Source organism: Propithecus coquereli, unplaced genomic scaffold (assembly GCF_000956105.1).
Source record: "Propithecus coquereli isolate 6110/MARCELLA unplaced genomic scaffold, Pcoq_1.0 Scaffold85, whole genome shotgun sequence".
In the NCBI taxonomy this organism is placed as follows: Eukaryota; Metazoa; Chordata; class Mammalia; order Primates; family Indriidae; genus Propithecus; species Propithecus coquereli.
The window spans coordinates 7,236,703-7,263,135 of record NW_012154729.1 but is presented as its reverse complement, the minus strand read 5'-3'; the positions used below and the strand labels follow the sequence as shown (position 1 = coordinate 7,263,135).

General features: G+C 38.5%; 1 protein-coding gene across 1 annotated transcript in view; it reads left to right on the top strand.

The window, feature by feature from the left end:
* The window catches only part of PLEKHG7 (pleckstrin homology domain containing, family G (with RhoGef domain) member 7), a 45,617-nt gene that overhangs the window by 17,131 nt on the left and 2,053 nt on the right, over positions 1 to 26,433 (top strand). Inside the window, exons 6-14 of the mRNA XM_012664008.1 lie at positions 721 to 816; positions 1,365 to 1,466; positions 4,512 to 4,625; positions 11,880 to 12,054; positions 13,593 to 13,708; positions 14,066 to 14,159; positions 15,298 to 15,377; positions 18,525 to 18,678; positions 22,239 to 22,336. Of these exons, the coding sequence (XP_012519462.1) occupies positions 721 to 816; positions 1,365 to 1,466; positions 4,512 to 4,625; positions 11,880 to 12,054; positions 13,593 to 13,708; positions 14,066 to 14,159; positions 15,298 to 15,377; positions 18,525 to 18,678; positions 22,239 to 22,336 (1,029 nt within the window). The remainder of the gene's footprint in view (positions 1 to 720; positions 817 to 1,364; positions 1,467 to 4,511; positions 4,626 to 11,879; positions 12,055 to 13,592; positions 13,709 to 14,065; positions 14,160 to 15,297; positions 15,378 to 18,524; positions 18,679 to 22,238; positions 22,337 to 26,433) is intronic.

The window sequence follows — 26,433 nt, the reverse complement described above, 5'->3', positions numbered from 1 at the left end:
GTCTTTTAACCCCCAAAATTCTTGAAATAATTGATCCCTTTGACTGCTTCCCATCTTTTATATACAAAGTATTTCCATTTCAATCAATTGATCTCTCTTCAGTTTATAGGATGAAGGGCAGGCTATCTGTAGGCAAGGATTGCAGTTCTTCTTTCTTGACTTGCTGTGTAGTTCCCCTGTTGTGTGAAAGCATCAAATCAAGTAAGAGTTACATAAAGACTCCCTTAATGTTTGCATTAATATTTGATGCCTTTATCCAAATCAAAACATTTTACCAGTTATCAGATATAAACTCATTAATTCTCTCTTTTTAATTTTCTGAAAGTAAAGTACATTTGGGTCTTTTGCAGAGGAAGGAATACATGAGAACACAGCATGAACATTGTTTTGCTCTCAAGTTAGTACTCTTGGCAAGAAGAGAACCTTTGGGATTTGTTTGGCGCCATGTAGCAGAGAAAGCCCATTTGGACAGATAGTCTTCAACAGGAATGTTGTTAGGACTCAGAGAAGCAATAGCAACTTTATACTGAAGAGTACTTTTCCAACAAGTTTTATGCTTAAATATCATCATTTGTATAGAATAAATTTTTAAACTTTGAGAATACTGATTTCTACATTGCTTTGTTAAGTCATAATCAGGAAGTTTATGTTTAATGTTCTTACAAAGGGAATGTTTCAAAATTTAAAAATATAAATTAATATGCATTTATTTTTTTAAAGATTTTTATGAATACACTTAAATATCTTCAAACTCGTGAATTTCTCCTGGATGTGGATTTATGGAGACTCTTTTCAAACCTGGAGGAGTTAGCTCAGGTGAGCTATTTTAAACTTTACTAGAGGACCATGAAAATTCATGCTTTATCTATTCTTATGGCTTATGTTCCATATGGGAATATGGCATATGGTTTATTCCATATTCCATCCCCAGGCAGGACTTCAGGTTAATAAGAAAGAAGTCTAAACATCCATTGACATCTTTGAAATAAATTGTAGATATTAGTAAAGAAAACCTTCACTTTTCATTTTTCTATGGCCATTTAAAAATGTAGACACATTCCTAAGATCTCCATCATCTTCATAAATGTTTATTTTCAAATGAATGTGCTTTTCTCATATATATTATAAATAAATAATATCTTTCCTTGCAAACAGAAGAGAAGAGAGATAGCAACAAGAATTTATTTAAGAGAAACTTATAAGAAAATATATACTGGAGAGTGGAGGAAAATAAATCTTTGAATTTTGCTAGGAGATAAATTTGAAAAAGGAAACATCTGCAAGAATGATATTTGAAGTTTGTCAAATGTTTATTCCTTACCCCTGGGTGTGTGCTTTCTTGTTTTCTTTCTCTCTGGCCCTAGACAAGCCTTGGTTTTGTGAACAGTCTTTTTAGCCTCATCAAGGACTATGTAGATGCTTCTGAGACTTCACCATCGATGGATTTCATCTCCGTGCTCACAAAGGTAAAATCCTTCCAGGAGATCTCGACTTCATGAAATACATTTGCCCACCTCCCAGGACAGTTGTTCATATCTACTTGATTTTTCTTGTTCCTGGGAAAGTTCTACCACCACCCACCCACAAAGGAACCATCCCTGCCTCCACCAATCAAGGATTTCAAAAATAACTTGCAGCTTCTGTTTTCCCATTGTCACGTCTCATGTGTGGGTTTTATTAATACAAAAATCTGCATGCATGGAAAAGCCATTTCCAAGTCTGTTTTTTAAATGACTTCAATTTAAAGCAACATTCATGGCAATAGTTTAGTGTATGCTAATTACATGGTTCAGTTGTTCTTCTAACGAAAGTGCCAGACTCTCAGAAAGAAACAAAATAAACCTTAAAATCCATCACCACCCTTAATAATATTTCTGTGTGTGCAATGAGGAGAAAAGAGGAAAACCTGTAGCCCTAATTTGATAGATGTTTTTTATTTCTTGAGTAGATATTTCAACCTCTTCCTCACTTTTTTTAGTTTTGAGTTTTTTTAATCCAGTCTCATTACTGGATCTAGTCTCATTTACCAAGATTTGAATTCTTACACTCCATTTAAAAAAAAAAAAAAAACATAGATTGAGATTTGTTGACAACTTACTAAGTGTTAGGTGGGGCTGATGCCCTGTATTCAATAATGTGCAAAATTTAGAAAAGCCTCCAGCCCCCTGCTCTTAAGGAATTTTCAGTCTTGTGGGGAAGAAATTAGTCCAGTAATGGCACTGATGATTATACAAACAAATTGAGATAAATGCTGGAAAAATAAATGGACGCAGGTACATGTCCAACAAAGAAAACCTAAGTTGGGGTAGATAGCGGGGTAGTTACAGGAAGGAAACACTCTCTGGAGAAATGATGCTTGAGAAGATGTATAAAAGAAGAATTTTAACAAGTAAAAAATAAGCAGGAAGATCCTTTAGTGAACATTGAAAATAGATTTAAATAAAGAAAAGTTTCAAAAAATAGGAAAGAATGTAAAGTTTTGGGACTTAGCTAAAATCTCAGGATCTCTCAATTCCTTGAGTCAGAAAATTTTAAAATTTAGTTTTTAGTAAACAGCCTAGAGAAATATCAGCTTCTCATCAAAACTCGTAAGCACATTTAAAGATTACTAAAGAATGGGATGTTATTAGACTCAATAAGAGTCTATAATAAACTCACATAGGAATGTTCCATACTATGCTACCAATGTGCAAAGATGGGTCATAAGGCCTTTTCCTAAATTTAGAAGGTCTACATCAGTCAGGTTAGAGTCCGTTGTACCACAGTAACAAACAATCCCAAATCTCAGTGGCATGGCTCCTTTCTCACTTAGGCTCTGCTTCCACTTTCTCCTTGTCCTGACTCTGGGGCCCATGATGATAGAGCAGACACCACCTGGGACATTACCAGTTGCCATGGCAAAGACATAAAAGACTGTGGCAAAGCACTCACTGGCTCTTCAAGTTTCTGCCTGAAGCAACAGATGGCATGTCTGTTTGCATTTCCTCAGCACATGGCCAAGCTTACCTTCAATGCAGCAGGTACATACAGCCTCCCCAGGAACAGTTAGGGTTAGGGTTTGATGAACAGTAAGCTGTCTACCGCAATGTCTCACAAGAAGCTCACCAGCTAGGAGGTGGGGACATCTTGTTATTCACATGTGAGCCATCTGAGGAAGTCACTCAGAAGGAAACTGAGGCTTGCAGAGGTTAGATAATTTGCCTGAGATCATACAGCCAATGGGTGGTAGAACTAAATTTCTAAGCCTATTAATGACTCTTAATCTTGGCCTTTTAACAATCGCCTCCTAGTTATGACATTTCTCAAGCATCTCAGTGCCTCATGAGAAAACCCTTCCTTTACCTCCAAGTCTTCTTCTCTGCCCAGCTATCAACATTCCCCGCTAAAAGAAACCCATGTCATCTTTCAAATTATTTCTTGCAGAAGCCAAAACTTGACATTGCTCTCCATAATATTTTGTCTCCTGAATTCCTGTAATCAAATATTTTTCTAGGTTTTCACGATCTCTGGCTTTATTACCAGCACTTTCCTATATGGCTTTTCAGGCTGGGTCTGCTTTTTCTACTCACTATAGCCATAACACTGCCAGCAATGTGTCTTCCTCCTCTGATGCCACCACATTGGGGTAGCATTGGAAATTCCCTAATGGAGCCCATGAGTTGTTATATATTAGTCAATAAATCCATCAATGGGCACATAGACTCAGCAATATGGCAGACACTATAGAGTCTTGAAGAGTATCTGAGTAATGAGTCAGAAGTATCACTAAAGAGCAAAGAATAACCACTGTTTCTGAGAGAGACATTTAACTGAGATGGCGGCATATGGTGTGGTATGCACGGTTTGTACCCATTATATGTTTGAAGATATGTATAAAAATTGACAATCTGCCTCATTCTAAAATGAATTCAAAGCGACTTACAAATGTGTAGTCATTATAGCAAGTTTAAGACATTAAATAAGAGTAATGAAGAAAATCTAGTAAGTGTGAGATTGGGTAAGACTACTAAACAAAATTCGTGCTACCAAATATAGTACATTCAGTAGAGGCATCCCAAATTTCTACACATTTAAAAGCCAGCAGAATTATATTTATGGATATTTTTGAGGAATATTGGATAAAAAGTTAATGTCATTACTTTAATCACTTAATACCAACAGAAGCTTAATATCAATTCACATGGTCACCGAAATCAAAGGCAATATTTGTTAGTAGGTGCCAGGTAGGGTATAGGGACCTTGAATAGAAGTAAAAGGGTGAATTAAGTTAAGACATACTAAAGAGAATTTTCTTTGAGTATAGAGGAGAAAAGACTATTTATTGAGGAATTAGCTGTTTATTATGAGAATATCATATCTTTTTAAAAGAATGCTTTTAAAAGGAACTATGCAATCATAGCTCCTCTACTTTTCCCTGTTCTAGTTAATGATAAAAGTGAAGAGAAAGAGAAAGTCAGCCAGGGCTCAGTGCATAATCCTTAACTTGAGTTCTTTCTGCTTTTCCCCTGCAGTATTTCCAAGGGAACCTCTGTCACAGCCACCAGACCTACTGCCTGAACTACTCAGCTGCTGTCTTTTATCTTGACAGCCTGAGGCAGAGAGACGACTTTGGGATTTATTTAAAAGTAAAGTACCATTTTCTTTTCTTTTATATTTTTCCTGACCTTTGGGTGTAACAGATACGGTGAATTATTATAGCCAAATTAAATGGGAAAGAAGAAATAAATGATCAACAATATGTTTCAACTAGAAATCTGCTTTCTTCATAAAGACATCATCCATTGCACACTTAGGAATTTTAAATGGTGCACATCTGGAAACATTTTATCATCTAATATCCCTCCAGAAATTTTGGCTGGGGCTTAAAAAATATTTTGCTAGTTCATTGTTTTGTTTGTGGTAGAAATTGGTACATTTTAAAGAGGAAACTAGAATAAGAACCTGAGCTTTGTGACTAGAAGTTTGGCTTTTGTAAGATTTAGTCCCAGCACAAAAACTTGGAGCACCATTACATGGTATGAAGGGCGCCCCCTAGATTAGATCATAGAGCTAGATCACAATGTAAATGTGTTCACTGGAGTTGTACAACATGGCAGCTCTGGGTCCCAAAGCATGAAAACATGGAATTTCTGCTCGGATCCTTCAGCATTTTCTAATAGACAAACCTGGAACGAATTTTCTTTGACTTCCCTAGCTCTATTGACTCTCTTTTGGCATTGCTTTAGTCTGAGGTGTACCTTTTCAGTACTGGGCCAGAGCCCTTTGGATGATCCATAGAAAATACCTTTCCAGAAAACCAGCTCTTCCCTGCAGCTGCAAGAAGCCCCCGCCAGAGCTGCACATCAGAGGAAGGGGAGGAAAGGCCACCACAGTTCCTAATGACTCAGTTGTGCAGCTGTGGGCTATTGCCATGGCCTTGATTCACGTGCCAGGAAGCCTGGGTGTGGCCTGGCTGAGAAAGAAGAATGATCTTAGAGAAAAGACTTGTATTTTTGTATTAATAGCTTCAGCCTGTCAGTGTTTTCCTTGCTACTTAAACTGAAAACTGAAAGCTCATTAGATTTCCAAGTGTACGAATAATCATATTGCAAACATTTCCCCTGGAAGCTGATGGATTAGACTCTTAATTAGGCCCCTGTCTTAGTCTGTTTTGCATTACTATACAGGAATACCTGAGACTGGGTAATTTATAAAGAAAAGAGGTTTATCTGACTCAAGTCTCTGCAGACTATATAAGAAGCATGGTGCCGGCATCTGCTTCTGGTGAGGGCCTCAGGAAGCTTCCACTCACGGTGGAAGGCGAAAGGAAGCCGATGTGTCACATGGCAAGAGAGGGAGAAAGAGAGAGAGGAGGAGGTGCCAGGTGCTTTCAACAGAATGGCACTAAGCTGTTCATGAGGGATCCACCCCACAACCCAAACACCTCTCACTAGGCCTCACCTCCAACATTGGAGATCGAATCTCAACATGAGATTTGGAGGGAACAAATATGCAAATTATATCAGACCCCAAACTGGGGAAAATCCAGGTGTATATCTGTCCCTTCCAATCTAGAGGGGAGATTAATTTAACAAGGTCCAGCCACCATTTTCAAGTAACTGTGGAAAAACTCATACCCATGTATTAACAGCCAAATTATTTTTAACAAAGGTAATAAGAACACATATTGAGGAAAGAATACTCTCTTCAATAAGTGGTGCTGGGAAAACTGGATACCTGTATTCAAAAGAATAAACTAGACCCCTGTCTCTCACTATATATAAAAATCAAGTCAAAATGGATTAAGGACTTAAACATAAGGCCCGAAACTGTAAGACTAGCAGGAGAAAAGATAGGATAAGCACTTCAGGACATTGGTCTAGGCAAAGATTTTAGAGCTAAGACTCCAAAGGCAAAGACAACAGAAACAAAAATAGACAAATGGGACCATATTAAACTAAAAGACCTCTGCACAGCAAAGAAAACAATCAACAGAGTGAAGAGATAACCTATAGAGTGGGAGAAAATATTAATAGTTGCAAACTATTCATTCAACAGGGTACTAATATCTAGAATACAAAGAACTCAAACAACAGCAAAAACAAACAAATAATTCCATTAAAAAGTAGGCAAAGGATCTGAAAAAACATTTCTCAAAAGAATACATACAAATGGCCAACAGGTATATGAAAAAAAAATGCTCAACATCACTAATCCTCAGGGAAATGCAAATCAAAGCCACAATAAGATATTATCTAGCCCCCCAAAGAGAATGGATATTATTTTTTTAAAAAACAAAAAAATAACAGCTGCTTTCAAGGATGAAGAAAAAAGGGAACTCTTATACATTGTTGGTGGCAATGTAAATTAGTACAGCCATTATGGAAAACAGTATGGAGTTTTCTGAGAAAAGTGAAAATACAACTACCATACGATCCAGCTATCCCACTATGGGGTATTTATCCCAAAGAAAGGACATCAGTATTTCAAAGAGATACCTGAAACCCATGTTTATTATAGCACAATTTACAATAGCTAAGATATAGAATCAACCTAAGTGTCCATCAGTGGATGAATGGATAAAGAAAATGTGGTATATATACGCAATGGAGTCATAAAAAAGAATAAAATCCTGTCATTGGCAGTAACATGGATGGAACTGGAGGTCATTAAGTTAAATGAAATAAGCCAGGCACAGTAAGACAAATATCACATATTCTCACTCATATCATGGAAGCTAAAAAAGTTGATCTCATGGAAGTAGAGACTAGAATGATGGTTACCGGAAACTGGGAAGGCAAGGTGGGAGGAGAGGTGAGAGAGGTTACCTAATGGGTACAAACATACAGTTAGGTAGGAGGAATAACTGCTAGTGTTCAATGGTACAGTAGGGTGACCATAGTTAACAATAATTTATTGTATATTTCAAAATAGCTAGAAGGTTAGATTTGAAATGTTCTCAATACAAAGAAATGATAAATGTTTGAGGTGATGGATATCTTACCATGATTTGATCATTACATGTTATATACATGTATTAAAATATCACATGTACCCCATAAATTTGTGCAATTATTATGTATTAATTATATATATATCATCCAAAGTTATTTCAGGAAAGGAAGTAGAGGATTCAGGGTTGTTATTATAATGCATAGTGCATATGGTGCACTTCCTCAAACATCTCTTTTAATTCTTAACACACACCTATGAAGTTGATTACATTGTTGCCATGTGTCCCTGAGGTTCAGAGAGGTTATATGACATTTGCAAGGTCACATAGTCAATACATGGCAAAGTAAGAACTGTATTAATCCCTTCGGGCAAAAGAATTCAATGCTCTTCACGCCAGGACTATTTCCAACTCCTCAGGGATATTTTCCGTTGCCAGGGAACTTCCAGCCTCGTGAAACAAAGGTGAGGAGTCAGGGAGAGACTTCAAAAGAGTCGAAAGTGAATCTGCCTTCCACAGCCCTATAACCCAGAACAAAAGCATTCTCACAGATAAGAAAGGTGACTGATTTTTGAGCCACTGCTCTGGGTGAGGCACTGTGCCACATGCCGGTCATCTGTGATCTCTTTGTCTCCACAATAACTCTGTGGAACTTGATATTATCCTAATATTTCAGAAGTTTAGGCAACTGACTAAAAGATATGGTTATTCTGGGGCAGAGGTAGGATTTGAATTCAGACCTGTCTGAATCCAACATTCATTCCCCCTTACTATGCTCTGTTATACACAACATTCTTGGAAAACTTAAATTCTGCGTCGTGTTACTGGTTGCCTAAAATGAACCCGTAAATGCACTAGGATGAATTTACTCTCCATACCACGTGAGACTGGGCGTTATGAATGTATGTACTATCCTGGGCCACTCCCATTAATGGGAGTCAAGTTCTTCCCACTATCTTAGAAACAGTTAAAATGATGCTGAGGAAGAGACTGGGAACTTTGTACGAGACCTCTTAGAGTGGCTCGATTATCAAACACTAAGAATTCTAGCTACCATGGGCTGAGTGTTTGAGATGTGCCAGGCATTGTTCTAAGCACTTGGCAAGGATTATCTCATTAAAACCTCTCACCAACGCAATGAGGTAGCTACTCTCATCATCTACATTTCTCAGATGAGGTTTAGAGAGGTTAAGTAAATTTCCCAACGTTTCAAGAATGCTGGTTGCCCCAGCCCAAAGCTGTGTCCCACCAAGACAGATTTCTTAGAAGAACGTTTTTATCTGGGGTCCTTAACTCCTATCATTGTTCCCCTAAACATATTGGATTATTTATTATAAAGGAAAAGTAGGCTTCATTGATCTGGACCCATCAATAAAAAGGCTTTTTATGTCTAATCTCTTTTGATAGAAATATTCTTTGTTTTCCCTAATGGACCTGAAAAATAAAGCCAATAAATAGATGGAAAAAAAACTTATAGCCTTATTTTTATAATTGTCAGTCAACTTTTTTTCTCTCTTCGGAGGTTTTCTAAAACACTAAAAATTTGCGATATCCCTGCTTGGATCTTTGTCTAAATTATTTACCAATGATGCTTCTTGCCTGATTGCTATCTGAAGGAGATCAATGTTTTCACAATTAGCAAGAATTCCAGTGGATGCTGCAAGCCACAGCTGTTCCCCACAGCAAGGCAATGTGGGCAGTGGCCCCGGGGTCGTGTGTTTTGAGGGGGTTCCTAACTGCTGCCAAGAAATCAGTTACAGGAACTGCCAGCCACCCAAGTAGCGCTGGAACGCTGTTCCCAGTGAGTCAGCCTGGGAGTCAGCCACTAAAGCCACAGTTCTGCTCCCTGCCACTCCCAGCCCATCCTCATCTGGCTGCTTCCTTCTCCATCCTTGCCGACTCCAATGAGAACCACATCCACTTGGAGCTGGATGAGAACTTGGAGATTATCTAGCACCCTCCACCATTTCACAGAAGAGGAATCCAAGGTTCAGAGAGGGAAAGGTGGTCCGTGTCACCTGGCTCCTGGACCCCGGTGCACCACGCACCCCTGTGCTCACTTAGGAGTGGAGAAGATTGCATTGGGCTGTATTCCCCAGAGAAGGCGCCCTGGATGTTTTCAAAAAAAAATAGTTTGATAAAGCTGAGAGTGTGGGAGGGTGAGACCCCACCCCAGTTCCCCAGGACATGGTCAAGCTATGAAAGACAAGTGCAAATCGCTAAGCAGGAGGCTAAGAGATAAAAGGGGAGGGTTTATTTGAAGAAGAAAAGAGACGGAAAGAGCTCTCTGTTTCCAAAGAAGAGAATGAAGCCAGTAAAATAGTAGGGGGATTGTGTATTTGACAGCCCTCCACAACCCAAAATCTTCAGCAAAATAAATATGCACATTCACAAAACCTTTGGCATGAGGGGATTTATAGTGAAAAGTAACATAGGAAACCAACCAAGGGGCTAAGTTTGGTCCATGCTGTTCAGGGAAGAAACAATATATAAGGAAACAGGAGTCCAGGGGCCAGAGGAAGCCATTAGACTCTCAGTCCCTGTGAGTTTGTAAATATCTAGGGGAGGGCTTTGGACTTCCATGGGCTATTGGATTGGTGGGGATTTGTACCAGTTGTACCCAGATCTCTGAAATGCAAGGGCTGATACTTTGCAGTGGCATAAAGATATAAAGACATCTTTGTGGAAGCAGGGGAGCTGCCCACAGTGTGCCTGGCCCACCTCAGGATGGCCCTGAAGGGTCTGGGTCACAAGACATTTAATCTGGGCCTAGAATAAAAATGAACCATGGAAATGAGGCAGCAGCCTATAGTAGGAAAAATATTTAGTGGAAGGGCAGGATCCCTGTTGTAGTCAGTTTGGGCTGCTAAAACAAAGTATCATAAACTGGTGGCTTATAAACAACAGAATTTGTTTCTCACAGTTCTGGGGACTGGAAGTCTGGGATCAGGGTGCCAGGATGGCCAGAGGCTGGCGAGAGCCCTTTTCTGGGTTACAGATGGCTGTCTTCTCTTTGTATCCTCACACGGCAGAAAGATAGCCAGAGAGCTCTCTGGGGTCTCTCTCATAAGGGCTCCCATTCGTGAGGGCTCCATGCTCATAACCTAATCACCTCCCAAAGGCCCCACCTCCTAGTACCGTCCCATTGAGGGTCAGGATTTCATTGTGTAATACACACAATGGAGGGAAGCAAACCTTCAGTCCATTTCAACCTCTTTGTAGCCATACTCAGGATAAATTTGGTGTGAGTGGGTTGGGTAAGAGAAGAGGAAGAGAACACACCCCTCATAGTCCTTCTTGATGTACTTATCTGCATACTGACCTGTGACCCACCTCCATGGATCACGTGTCACCTTCATAAAAGCTGGAGTCCCTTAGGTTCAAAGAAGTGTCACAATCAAAGAAACAGCCTAGCAGATGAAACAAATGTAAAAGCTATTCTCATGTTTACTTGGGTTTCTCAAATATCATTTATGGAACTCCCACGTACAACCCCCAGCAATACCTACTAAAATTCCCTGTGGTGTCTTCCCCAGTGCTTGAGTACCCTAGAACCACATCTTCAACCCCCAACTGCAAACTCTCCCTATTGAAAATTATCTGTGTCTTTATCCCTCTCTTCTCCCCCTTTGCTCTATGTCATGTAGATCAACTTAGCCTCTCCAACTTCTATTTTCATTTTTTCTTCATTTTTGATCAGTGCCCTGATTCTCCCCAGCAAAGGAGAGTCAAGAAACTGACCCAACCAGTGCAAATCCTTCCTTTTCCTTCCTGTCACTCCAGTCTTGATCCTCCTTTCTCCTAAGTGTGCATCACAAGAAGGATGGGAACAAAGCTGCTGAAACCGGAACTCTCCCAGGGGCAGGGAGAAGGAGAAGGAGAGGGCGAAGCCAGTGGGCAAAACTAAACTCTCAAAGGAGAAGGGTAAACAAAGCTGGAGCACATATGTTAATACATCTTTCACTACTATCAATGGAATATGCAGTTTTAGGGGACTTATTGAGTTTTAAACTCTTCTTGTGCATCTAAATCTTGCTAAATTTCCCCATTTACGAGGACTGAGTGGTCAAGTTATAGGTGGTCTGATGACTACTGACTTCATCACCGTTTCTGGAAAAGCAAAACATCTGAAAAAAGATTCTTTAATTTCTTTAACTGAAAAGTAACAATGTTGGTCAGTAAGAGTCAACACTACTTCTTAATCCAATCTAAGAGCCCAATTTCAGACCCTGAGCTTGGCCCTGGTAGATAAGTGCTTGCCAAATACAGTTTAATACGGAATTGTCAAGAGCAAAGTCTAGTCCGTAGCTTATAAATTTTCCCAACAAGCTCACAAGTACATTCTGTTCTTACTGAGTAAAATCTCTAAGAACTGCTCATATCCAGGCTTCTTAGGGCCTCCGTGGGAGAGGTGATACTCTGATATGTCTGCCTTTGCTTTCCCCAGTGGTGTGAGCAGAACGAGCAGTGCAGACGTCTGCACCTGCCAGAGTTGCTGGTGGCTCCACTACACAGGCTTACTCGATACCCACTGTTGCTGAAGAATATCTGGAAAAGGAGTATAGACACTGCTGAGAAAATCATGATCTACTCCATCAAGGAAAAGGTGGAAAAGTCAATCCGTAAGTCCCTGAGATAAGTGAGCTTAATGAAAGAGTTGGGGCCCTGTGACTCCTGGGAACCATCTGAGCTTCCATCCTAGAAGGTAATTCCACTGACCTGAGGTCATGGCTGTCGGAAACGTGGACTCAGCTTTGAGTGCGTTGTAAATCAAACACACACAGAACAATGGGCTCCAGTCACATCCTGGCGGACCCTATGAGAACTCTAACACCCGGCTTACACAGGACGTGGCTCTGTCTCCAAGGGTTTCAGAAGTGAGTTCAGGCAGGAAAACTTCTACTTCCCAGATGATGGGAGGCACTTTGTTTTTAACATCCATACTGAACCCACACACAAAGCAAATGGGATAAACACCATGGAAAGCGTATCCGGAGGATAAATTACCATTCATCATTTTTTTTAAATCCCTGAAATCCAGAGCCAATGTAAAAATAATGTCAACTGCAGTCTTTAGAACTGAAACATGGGGATGGGAACTGAGCAAGCCCTAAGATGACTTAAGTTTATTTGTGTAGTTCTGTGTAATGGAAACTCAAATAAAGAATTCCATGATTTATGTCCATAAACCAAGATTTCCTGGTAGGCATCAAAAGGGAACAGTTCAATTGGATAATTATCAGCTGTATAGAAATGATATTCTTTTTCTTTTGCAAGTTTAAAGATAAAATGATCATTTAGTTGGGATTTCTTTTCTCTTTTTAAATTTCTTATTCAAATTCTAAAATTACCTGAAGAACTGGAATTAAGTTTATCAAATGAATAAGACAAAAATTCCATTAAAGACTGATTTTTTAAAAACTTAAAAAATAATTTTAAGGATTATTACTCATTTGAATAGGTTTGTGAGGGAAGATAATGGTAGCTCTTCTGGAAATTTTGCAATAAAATAAAGATTCTCATTGTTGAGGGAAGAAATCTGTATGGCCTTCCTTTAAGTCTAATACCTTAAAGAGGATGAATTCTCAGGGGTTCCACTAACAATACGATTCTGTGTGTGTATGCCTTCCAGTCCATCTTTGCAAAAACCATTTCAAAAGCCCAATAGCAATATTGAGAATTTTTTTATAAAATGTTGGAAAATTAATACAAACCTTTATAAGAGAAATTGAGTTCTTAGCAAAAAGAAATAATCATCTTCATCATGAAGTGAAAGTGTGTTTTATGATCAGCACAAAAAGATATATTTGTCCTTGTTAGTCTTATTTTTTTTCTTCCTCTAATTACTGGCTCTGTGGTTTAGGGAATAAGAGAAAACTACCAAGGGCTTTATTAGTGTTATTGAAATGAAAATGCACAATGCATCTCCAACTTACTGAATTAAATTGCGTAAGCTTCATTTTTCTCTGCAAGAGGCTGACTTCAAATTAGTGAGTTTTCTAAGACACAAAAACAGCAAGCAATTTGTCAAATGAGCCTAAAATATGGTTTAGCTCCAAGGGCAGCCAGTGTCTCTAATGATGACTGTGGACCTTGGTTAAAATTTATGCTACAGTGTCACATGCATTTAAATATATACTGAATGTGTCTTGTCTTTCAGGAGACCTTGAAGGAAAAGTGAAGTGGCTGGACAATTTCCAAAAATTTAGACATCTACAGGAGATTATAGTGTGGCCTCCGCTTTGGGATAGAGATAAAAGGTTTTTCATTCCAGAGGTACAAAAAAAGATCAATTCAGACTTAAATCCCTTTCCGGAAGTTTGGCATTCAGGTGGAAATACAATAGTCTTAGAAAGTCCCCATCTGTCCACTTGAAGGATAAATCTAGTTTTATGAGCAAGAAGTGAAGCCTTCGTCCATGGGGCACTGTACATGGGGAGGTGAATGTCATTGTGACATTCTTGGGATGGTCCTTCTCAAAAGTTTTCTCATTCTTTCTCATTCACATGTCTATCTGCTGGCATTCCCAAATGTCGTGAACTTTCTAGATGGAGTTGATTATCCCAGCTCCTTGATCATGTTCTCTTCCAGTCACTAACAACATCTCTTTTATTTTCTCCCTTGTTTTGCAAGTGTTTGAAACACATTTTTAAAGAACACATGGCAGAAAACGTCTTGTCACCAACCAACAGACACCTTCTCTATGAAGGCAAATTAACTCTTGCAGGTAAATAACTGCTTCCTTTAAAAACTCAACATGTTCCCTACCTTGTAACTTGTTCAATTGCCGTTAATTGAAGGGTAGGAGGAAGGGCAGACCCCGAGAGAGACAAGGCTCCCAGCAAAGGCATAGAAGGATGGGCCCCGGAGGCTGGCTGCCTGGCTCACTCCCTGCGTGGCTGTTTTGGCCTGTGCAACCCTTGGGCCAGTGACAGCAACTTCCCATGCTTCAGAGATAGAGTAAAATAAGAAAGGAGATATCTTATTCTAACATTTGGTTTCTCTTGTACTGCTATTCCCTTCCTAAGGAAAAGTAAAGAAGCCTATTTGCCTTCAGTACCTATCAAAAGTAGTATCAGAAAAGTTCATAAATATAAACTATGTGAGAATATTTAAACATTTGTAGACACATTCTAAAATTTGAGAAATTAGTTTTAATGATGGTCTTAGTCAGCATGGGCTACCGTAACAAAATACCAGAGAATGAGTGGCTTAAACAGCAGAAATTTATTTCTCACAGTCTGGGAAGTCCCAGATCAAGGTCAGTCTCTAATGGGGGCTCTCTTCGAGATGAGAGAGAGTGAGCTCTCTGGGGTCTCCTCTTATTAGAACACTAATGCGACTGGATCAGGCTTCTAGCCTTTTGACCTCATTTTAGTTTAATTACTTTCTTACTCCAAATACAGCCATACTGGGGGTTAGGACTTCAACGTAGGAAGTTTGAGGGGACACAGCATAGTCCATAGCAGTGACAAAATGCCTTTCTCTGATACATGCCCTTCCAATAACCACCCAGATGGATCAAGAGGCAGAAATGCCACGAGTTCAATTAGTTGATGGATTTGTCCTAGGCTTATTTGAAGCCATTACAAATATCACCCGAGTTATCTTAGATTCACATGAGATGCATCACGAATACAACTGTCTTTAAAATTGGAAGCTTGTGCTCTAATCAAGTCTGCTTTAGGAAGAAATCAATTCCACATTAATGCAGGCAGTTTTCTGACCTACATGATTGGAGCTCCCTGGTGTTCCATAATACCCACCTTGTTTTTTTTATTAAGGAGTTCATTGATTTAAGTTAAATTAAAAACCCGTCTACTTCCTGTTTCAATCCCCATTTCACCTTCTCTTTCTCTCCTCAGAAAGCACAAGATTCCTAGACGTTTATCTGTTTCTCTTTGATGATTTCCTCTTAGTTACCAAAATGAAGCGCAACAAAAAGGTAAAATGCTGCTATTTCTAAATAAGTTTGCTACATGAGTTTAGAAATATTTCTAGATAAGTTGTGTTAAAAATATAAAATATTCTTATACATCAAATTGGATCTCTCCCTCTAAAAAGTGGAGGTGTTATAAAATATTGGTTTTTTTAGTCAGAAAGCTCTGAATTGAAAAAACAAAAACAAAAGCAAAAGCAAACTACATCTCTCAAGGACGTCGAGGGAGGTATACATTGTGTTAATTTTTTATTTTTAGTTAGTACGGGCACATAAAGCTGAATATCTTTATAGGGTACATGTGATGTTTTGATACAGGAATACAATGTGAATTAATCAAATCAGGGCAATTGGGGTATCCATCACCTCAGGCACTTAACATTGCTTTGTGTTGGGAAAATTTCAATTCCACTCTTTTAGTTATTTTAAAGTATACACTAACTTATTGGTGATTATAGTCACTTTGTTGTGCTATCAAATATTGTTCATTCTATCCAACTATATTTTTGCACACATGAACCATCCCTCCTTTATCCCCTGCCCCTTGCTACCCTTCTCAGCCTCTGGTAAGCATCATTCTACTCTCTGTCTCCATGAGATCAATTGTTTTTAATATTTAGCTCCCACATATGAGTGAGAACACGTGATATTTGTCTTTCTGTGCTTGGCTTATTTCACTTAACAAAATGTTCTCCAGTTCCATCCATGGTTTGCAACTGGCAGGATTTCATTCTTGTTTGTGGCTATGTAATATTCCAATCATCCATTGATGGACCCTTAGGTTGATTCCATATCTTGGCTATTGTGACTAGTGCTACAATAAACATGGGAGTGTAGATATGTTTTCAATATACTGAATTCCCCTTCTTTGGCTATATACCCAGCAGTGGGATTGCTGGGTCATGTGGTAATTCTATTTTTAGTTTTTTGAGAAACCTCCATACTGTTCTCCATAGTGGCTACACTAATTTACATTCTCACCAACAGTGTACGAGGATTCCCCTTTCTCCACATCCTCGCCAGCATTCATTATTGCCTGTTGTTTAATAAAAGCCATTTTAACTGAAGAGCATATTTAACTGAGAGGATAGTTCATTGTAGTTTTGATTTGAATTTCTCTGATGACTAATGATGTTGAACATTTTTTCATACACCTGTTGGCCATTTGTATGTCTTCTTTTGAGAAATGTTTATTCAGATCCTTTGTCCATTTTTTAATCAGATTATTTGAATTTTCTCTTACTGAATTGTTAGAGCTCCTTATATATTCTAGTTATTAATCCCTTGTCAGATGGGTAGTTTGAAAATACTTTCTCCATTCTGAGTTGCTTCTTCACTTTGTTGATTATTTCCTTTGCCATACAGAGCTTTTTAGTTTGATGTGATCCCATTTGTCCACTTTTGCTTTGGTTGTCTGTGCTTTGCGGATATTACTCAAGAAGTCCTTGCCCAGACCAATGTCTTGAAGTATTTCCCCAATGTTTCATAGTTTCAGGTCTTAGATTTAAGTCTTTAATCCATTTTGATTTGATTTTTGCATACAGCAAGAGTTTAGTTTCATTCTTTTGCATATGGATACCCAGTTTTCCCAGCACCATTTATTGAAGAGAATGCCCTTTCCCCACTTGTGTTCTTGGTGCTTTTGTCAAAGATAAGTTCACTGTAGATGGTGTGGATTTATTTCTGGGTTCTCTATTCTGTTCCATTGGTCTATGTCTATTTTTATGCCAGTACCATGTTGTTTGGTTACTACAGATCTGTAGCAAAATTTGAAGTCAGGTAATGTGATTCCACCAGTTTTGTTCTATTTGTTCAGTATGGCTTTGGCTATTTTGGGTCTTTTGGGGTTCCATATAAATTTTAGGATTATTTTTTCTATTCCTGTGAAGAATGTCATTAGTATTTTGATAGGGATTACATTGAATATGTAGATTGCTTTGGGTAGTATAGACATTTTAACAATATTGACTCTTCCAATCCATAAACGTGGAATATAAAATATTTTTTTGTTTGAGGAGGAATTGCCGTATGTATTAACCCATCAGAGATAACTAATGTTTTTTATTCTACTCGTTTCTTTACCAAATAGCTAGCCTTACACAGACAATAAGATCATAAGACTAGAAATCTCATATCTTTTAATAAGCTAAGCTTCTGGATGGTATTGGTTGGTTGAGCTAGGGGTGGGGAACCAGCAGTCTCAAGGTCGCATGTGGCCCTCCAGATCCCCAAGGGCAACCTCTTGACCAGATCCAAACTTCACAGAACAAATCCCTTTATTGAAAGGATTTGTTCTGTAAAATTTTGATTTAGTCAAAAGGCCACACTCAAGGATCCAGAAGGCCACATGTGGCCCCAAGGCTGCAGGTTCCCTTAAGCAATTAAAAATAGACACCTATTAATCAATCTATGACTAGCTGATTGGTGGTTTGGGATTGAGTGGCTGTTGGACAGTATTAAGAGTCATAGTCTGGGAATTTGTATGGCCTCCTATTTTAGGTTATTCAGAGCAGCATGTCTGAACAAACCAAGTTCTGAAAATCTCTACCCCTTTCAAAAACCTCGATGCTACCACAGCTGACCTTCCCTTCAAATAATGGTACAAATCAGAACACATGCATTTAACAGCAGCCCATATTGACAAGGCAATATTCTGGTTTCATGCTTTACAACTTGATTTCAAAATAAAGACTGTTACCAGTTTACATGTCCCTTTGCTATTTTATATACAATATATATCATGCCAATCACAATATTTTACATCCTTTTAAAAAATTTCAGCATCTTATATAGTCAATTATCTACAAATTCTAGAGCATGGAATCTAGCTAGAGTTTAGTATTAGATCCCATGCATAGAGTTGGCCTTTCTCATTCATCTAACTGAATACTATAGAGAGATTAAGACGCTGGGGGTGAAGATCTGCCCATTGATGTGGTGATTTATTTACTCAGGTAATTAATCTTGGTGAATCAGAAACACTTTGCTTTAAATCACTATGTGTTGGGGAAATGCTTTTTAGGATCCAGAAAAGATAGTCAGCTAGATTTCAAGCAATTGTTTTTAAGAATCTGTTTGCTTAAGGACGCACTTTAGGTATCTGTGGCAATATTTACTTTCTATTTATCACATTATTTTCCTTATTAATTTCAGAAAGTTGGAGGCTCAGACACTGGTTTAATGTGTCCTTCTCTTACTCCTGAGCTGCAAACAGTAATAAAGGAGGGCGGTTCGTGTACAGTACTTGACCAGCCTATTCCACTGGATAGACTGGTAGTCAAAAGTATCGATCCACTCCACGTGTCAGGTATGTGTTCATTTCCATTATTCAGATCATGTGTTTGCCATCACACAGTTTTACATTGGCTTTTTTTTGGTAGCAGGACATGAATCCGATTAAAGTCTTCGTAAAAGATAAGACTGTGTTCGTATGTGGCTATACATCATTCGCTCTATGAATTAGTTATCGAGATGATCTAGTGCTGCCAGATGATCCAGTGCTGCCACTTGCTAGCTGTTTGACCTCGGCCAAGGCATTTCAATTTTCTACGCCTCGGGTTCCCTTTGGTAAAATAGGGATAATAAATCTACTTCAGTGGGTTTTCATGAGAATTAAATGAAATAATGTATATAATGCAGTCAATAAATGATAGGTGTTGTTGTATTATTATAGTAACATTATTAGTATTAATACTATTACTATTGTTAAAGTACTGGTGAACCATGATGTGCTATGCAAGCATATTTTATTATGCTGTAGAAAGAAATATGTCAGAAATTAAATATATAAATATATATGCATGTATACACACACGCACATATCAGAAATATATATCATTTTTAATCTTTTATTCAAGCATTTCCTGTGTGTCTCCTGAGAGCCAAGCACTCAGCAGGCTCCGCAGTTACAAAGATGAATAAGAAACAGCCCTCGTCCGTGGGGAGCTCTCCAGAATAATGAAAGATCAGTAAATCCTTTGCAGGAAAGCCATGGGACTCTGAGGGACTTGAAGGACATTTCGGTCTTCTCGGGCTGGGTAGGTGGCGGCAGTGTTCAGGAGGATGCAGGCTCGTAGACCAGCTGAGGCCAGGCGGGTGGGAATTGCCCTCCTGTTCCACGGGAGGAGCAGGAAAAGTGGGGACACTGACCATTCCCCTCAATCGCCACCCCAGCAGGCAAGCCCAGAGCTTCAATGACTAGCACAGGACAAACCCATACATCCTAGAGCAACCTTAAGGAATGGATGAATGAATATACAAACAATAGCAAACATTGATACAGTTATGCTATATAACTGAGCTATATTATATATTTAAGTGCTGTCCATATATTAAGTTGTGAATGGCTGCAACCTTGCTCGCCACGTGCAGAAGGGAAGCCTCTATCCAGAAATAGAGCCATCTGCCTCCTGTGTCTATTGTGACAAGGGTGGGCCTTAGGCCTCTTGTATTTGATCTGACTGGGACCAGCCACAGTCTCTATGGGCCGGAGTCTGCGTAAGCCTCAGAGCTGTACCGGCGCAGGCTTGTAAAGGGCTGCGTCCGGTGGCGCAGCCCCTGCCGGGTGGGGGCGCACACCTCCAGCCTGGGTCCCCTAGGCGCTCCAGGGCTGGCAAAGGAGTCTAGATGCAGCAGATTCAGTACTTAGGGCTAGAAATCACTTCCATTTTGTGATTTGTTGTTTAGTTTACTTTTTCATGTTAAATAAATATCGTGGAAGGGGGCATCCTGTGCTGGAACTGGTCCTCTCAGGACAGTGGGTATCCTTGGAGATTCTGCACATGAACGGACCTGGGTGGAGGAAGACGCCATAAGCCCCAGGAGGCAGAGAGGAAGCAGCTGGGCTGAGGGCTCAGTGTAGTCACCGCCCTGCCAACGTTAAGACCTGGACTTAACCGGAAATCTGACATCACTGGATTACCTTGGGACATGCATGTTTTCTCTCCATTTCTTCTTTTTTTAATGAAAACAATACCTTTTTAAAAACTCTATTTCCACTTTTTTAGTTCTGATTTTTAACTACCATCTGTTGTTCCTTTTCTTAAATATTTTTCTCCTCCCTCTGGTCTATTATCTTGACTGTTCAGACGCAGTGTAGGAGGCACAGTGGCCACAGAGTGGGACAGAGGAGATGGGGACCAAAGAAAGAGGTTGAGCTTTCAAGTGACAGGGACCTAATTCAAAATCCTGGCTATGTCATTTACAAGCTTTGTGGTCTTGGAAAAATTAATTTAAGTCTGTTTCCTGATGTGCAGGTGGGAATTAGCTGACCTATCTTACAGGGTTGCTGTATGGTTTAAATGACACAAAATGGAGAAAAAACAGTGTGGTGCCGGTATATAGTAAATGCTTTAAAAACGGTGTCAATTATTATATGAAAATGTCAGGGAAAAAAGAGCTATTCCTGTCCATATATTATCTCCTTATTGTATTTTACAGGCCTGGCCATGCCAGGTTCTTTTTTTGCTTATAAAGTCCTTTGTACCAATATTTCAAACCAAACCGATGAGGGATACCTGGAATAAACTGAGAACTACAGGTACAATTTTTGAGGAAAATGGGTTCCGAAAACCAGCCAAAAACAACAATTTGATCTTTAAAGCCTCACTTGCTACAGGGAATTTATAAGGAGAAAGATCAGGGAGTAAAATAAACATAGCCATATTTTTTTTCCCCCAGAAAGTCATTTTAATAGGTGTAAATCCCCTCACCCCAGAGAAGCTGGACAGAATTTCATGACCTGACCTTAACAGACTTTATTATAGTAGAATTTAGGAATTATGAGGTTTCGGATGTTATGGGTATGATCTGTGATACTGGAATAGTTCTTGCAGTTAAGAAAATAAAATCTGGCATTCACTTGCATTCTGAAATGAGGCCCAACCCCCCTCAAAAAAGTCAGAGTTAAACTCACAAAATCAACAAGTAAAAACAAGGGCAGTGGACACGCATCAGCTTCATGATCGACCAGGAATAAAAGTTTCTGGTTCTTTTCCTGCTCCCTGAAGTATTTGATATGAGCAGTAGACAGCCCTGGTTTGGTTTTTTGTTTGTTTCTAAACATTAATTGACTATAGCAAGAATTATAAACTGCAGAATTTTATTCCCTGTGTTGTAGTAATAGTTTAAGGAAGAGATTTTCATTTTAAGAGCTCCTGCTATATTAAAAAAGAAAAAAAAAAGGAATCTGCTCTCCCAGTATCTCCTTGTCATTTCTTTGAGACCAGCTAGGAAATGACAGAATAGACTTTCTTTTACACACACAGAAACCATGCCAACATCCCTTTTGGTTTTATTTTGTTTCACATTTCACACAATTTGGTACATACTGCATTTTCTTTGAGTCAGTTTTTTGGCTTTTCTCAGCCTATCATGAGGCATTCAGGTGGTTTTGTATTTTTGCCACATCTTAATTTGTTTATAAATCTTGTTTTGATGTGACTTTTCTTAAATACAAAAATAAATTAAGTATTTAAAAAAGGAACGGGGGGACAAAGAAGAAAATTACATTGTTTTCCATATTTTTATTATCTGTATTTTCATACACACAAGACCCACCTAATGTGCTCCTCTTGTTCTATGAGCAAGAGCCTGTTTCCCCTCACTTAAGCCATAATTGCATTTCAAGTCCCAGAAGTCGTTAGCTAAGGAAGAAAGGGTTTTGTATTCAAGTGGGCTGTATTTGGACGTAATACTGGAGTCTTGGCCTTGGAATCCATTTTTTTTTAGCAATCTACATAAATCTCCCACCACCATTAAAAGAAAAAAACAAAAACAAAAAACAAACCCCAGGTTCTTGTACTACGAAATTATTTGGATTTCATATGAAATGATTTGGCTTTTTGTCTTTGTAATATCTTTTTCTAGTCTTTGGGCTGAGAAATGCTTTTCTTATACAACACGAAAACAGATATCGACAGTGTATAGCAGCATTCTTATTACAAGCCCAAACGGAAAACATCAAAGTATGTATTTTAATTTTGTAGGTCTTTGATTCTTTGGAGTTTATATAAGGAAAAATCTCACCCTAAGTCTCTTAAGTAACGGTGAATGGAGTATTGTGAGCTTCCCTCACTGGCTTTGGGAAGGGCAGAGTTGGGAGGAGAGGGGAGACATCTAGTCCAGATCATGGTGGGAGCCTCAGTGTTGACAACTTGCTCGCACTTGCAGAGTCCACACAACCTCTCTCACTTACTCCTGCCGCAGAAGCTCAAGGGCTGTCCCTGAGTTCTGTACTTTCCATAGGAAATGCGGGAAGAGTTGCTTTGGATTGCATGACTAAATTTTAAGATGCTCCAATCAATTTCCAAAGTGCAAATAATGTGATACCAACTTAAGTGAGGGCCTGCTGCAATAACGAGCCAATCGAGTCAGCTCAACCTTTGAAAATACGCCATTGTTTTTACAGCTATGGAGTTGAAAGAGCAGCTGCCTGACTCTGGTTTCTCTATCTTAGCAGTTTCTATGTTTCTATTTCCCCTGGAAGGCTTTCATCACAGCAACAATATGGCCAGACAATAAATGCAATATTGCATTATTCTTAAGAATTCAGTTTCCTGGGTCACTTCCCTCATAGTCTGTTTTTCAAATTATATCATAGGTTAAGAACTTTTGTTTCCACGCAAAATGGAAATTCAAGAAATTCAACTTTCAAACTATACATATTCTCAGTACTCATTTTCCTAATTAGTCATCATTGACTATTATGGTTCCTTGATTACTCATGACTGTTATCCAACTTGCATACCATACTCATTTAACCCATTTGCATTTTCCTATATGATTAGAGGTATTTACATTAGATGTAAGAAGAAAATGGGAAACATATGCAAATGTTTCGTTAGTCTTCAATTTTAAAGAACAAGTCAATAAATATAGTGGAAAATATTAATCTAAAGGTGAGAAATTGTCAGTTTAACATTCTTTTATATTTATATATTTTTTCTTTTTTTTCTAGATGTAACATTTGACAAGCCCAACTCTCTCAAGGATAGTAATTGTTATTTACAGCTGCAAAGTATTCAATTACATGGATATACACAGTTTATTTAACCTGATCCCTATTGATGGGTATTGATTTTATTTATATATTTTTTCTTTTTTTTCTAGATGTAACATTTGACAAGCCCAACTCTCTCAAGGATAGTAATTGCTATTTAGCCCACCTTGTCAGTCAGCAGTGGCAGAAAACAGATTATATTGTGTATTATATTCACTGTTTTCCACCTGTTTTTATGACCTAGTGCACTTACTGAATCTTCATTTTTCCTACAGGTTGCATTTGTAATGTAACATATCCTACAGGATATGTCCCTGTAGCCAAAAATGGAAATAATTCCTTTGTGAAATGTGAATGTTTTGAAAACATGAATAGTCAGATAGAAGATGGAAGAGGCATAAAAATGATATGAGAAAAGAGGGTAAAACAAAATTAAAAAAAATGGAGAGAACCTTATGGCTTTTGTCATACTTGCCAGCCCCCCAGAAGTGATGTACACATCTTATACAGGATACCATAGTAGGAAGTGAAGGAAATATAATACAGCAGAGCTGTGTATTGAGATATTTTTTTTCAAATTCTCATTTGGATACAGATCTTCTTCTCTTTTGGCTTGACCATATAAGTACATAATCATTCATGTGAATGATGTAAGTCAATACTTTCTTTTTTTTTTCTGCTCCCCCCAACACTTCCTTATTGACTTCCTTTCCCATTCTCCTCAGTGGTTGTATTATACCTTTACTACTCTCCTTGCATCCTTAGTCTACCTCCTGATTAAAACCCTCATTTGGCCTTCAAATATGCTCAGTCCTCTCCACTCAGAAAATGGACAAAAAGAGTGATGTATTTTATCTTCTCTTCTTTCTCTCTTCTAACAGACTCTCAAGAGTAATCTATACCATTTTCATTCTTATGCCTCCATTGAGGCTTTTTAAATTTCTTCTAATAAAATCTATTTTTAAGAGAAATTTTAGATTCACAGCAAAAATGGGCAGAAGGTAAAGAAATTTCCCATGTACTCCTAGGTCCCACACATGCACAGCCTGCCCCATTACCAACATCCCCTACCAGAGTAGCACGTTTGTTATGATACAGTTGATGAATCTACATTGACACATCATTATCATCCCAAATCCACAGTTTACATTAAGGTTCACTCTTGGTGTTGTACATTTCGTGGGTTTGGAAAAATGTACAATGACATGTATCCACCACTAGAGCATCACATAGAATAGATTCACTGCCATAAAAATCCTCTGTGTTCTGCCTATTCATCCCTCCCTCCCCTCAACTCTGGCAACCAATGCTCTTTTTACTGTTTTCATAGTTTTGCTCTGTCCAGAATGTCATATAGATGGAATCATGTAGTATGTAGCCTTTTCAACACTGGCTTCCACCACTTAGTAATATACATTTGTTTCCTCCATGTCTTTGCATGGTTTGACAGCTCGTTTTTTTAGCATGAATAAAATTCCATTGTCTGGATGTACCAAAGTTTATCCATTCACCTAGTGAAGAATACCTTGGTTGCCTCCAAGTTTTGGCAATTATGAAGAAAAGCTGATATAAACACGTTTTTATTATAACACATTGTTTTGTATGTGTGTACATAAGTTTTCAACTCCTTTGGGTAAATATCAAGGGGTATAATTCTGGATCCTATGGTAAGAATATATTTAGTTTTGTAAGAAACTGCCAAACTATCTTCCAAAGTAGCTATATGATTTTTCATTCCCACCAACAATTAATAAGAATTCCCATTGCTCCACAACCTCGACAGCATTTGGTGTTCTCAGTGCTCTGGATTTTTGCCATTCTGATAGGTATGTAGTAGAAACTCGTTGTTTTAACAAGTTAGTCTTAAATTCACTGAACTGTGTTTTTCCCTCTATTACTCCACTAAAATTGCTTAAAACTCACTTCTTGATTGTCAAATAGACTTTTAATTGTTCACCTACATTGATTTCTTTGCAATATCTATCTTCTCTTCTCTTGGTTTACCTGGCAATACTATTTTGATTCTCCTTATCATTTACTTTTATCTGGCTGAAATACTAATATACTAGTATTTCATCTGCTCTACTGTTCACAGATGAACATATTCTTGTTATAATCTTTCTACAGTCCCTATGATATCAACTATATAAAATTATTTCTCCAGTATTAAACTTTCTTCTCAATGCAAGATTCATTTTACTTCACCTACCAAACTTTGATGATCCATGTAGTTCTCCAATAGAAGCCTCAAGTATATTATGCCCCCCCAAATAGTAGTAGTAATAATAATTATTATTGTAATGGCAGAAATAATAATATAGTTTATAGTCATTATTTGTTTTATGGAGATAAAACCCCATGAGAGGGAATTAATCCACATGTTTTGTTGTGGACAAAACTGAGCATCAGAATTAAGAAAAGCGCACAATGTCAAAAAGCCAGTACAGGAGTCTCTTGGTTGAATCACTGGGATTTTCTAGATGTAATATCATATCATCAGCAAAGAGTGAGAGTTTGACCTCTTCTGACCCCATTTGGACACCCTTAATTCCCGTCTCTTGTCTGATTGCTCTGGCAAAGACTTCCAGCACTATGTTGAAGAGAAGTGGAGATAGTGGGCAACCTTGTCTGGTTCCAGTTCTAAGTGGTCATTAGTACATATTTTATATACAACCTATCTTACAGTTTCAATAACTAATTTGGCTGTTTATCTTTCGCAGCTAAGCAAATAGAAAGAAAAGAAGGTTTCACTAAATAATATTTCAATAGATAATTTACTTAGGTTAGGAATCTCAGCCAGGTATGGTGGCTCAGACTTGTAATCCTAGAACTTTGGGAGGCTGAGGAAGAAGGATTGCTTGAGGTCAAGAGTTTAAGACCAGCCTGAGCAAAAGCAAGACCCTCTCTCTACAAAACAGAAAAATCAGCCCACGTGGTGCCCTACACCTGTAGTCCCAGCTACTCGGGAGGCTGAGGCAGAAGGATTGCTGGAGCCCAGGAGTTCGAGGTTGCAGTGAGCTATAGTGACGCCACTGCACTTTAGCTTGGGTGACAGAGCAAGAT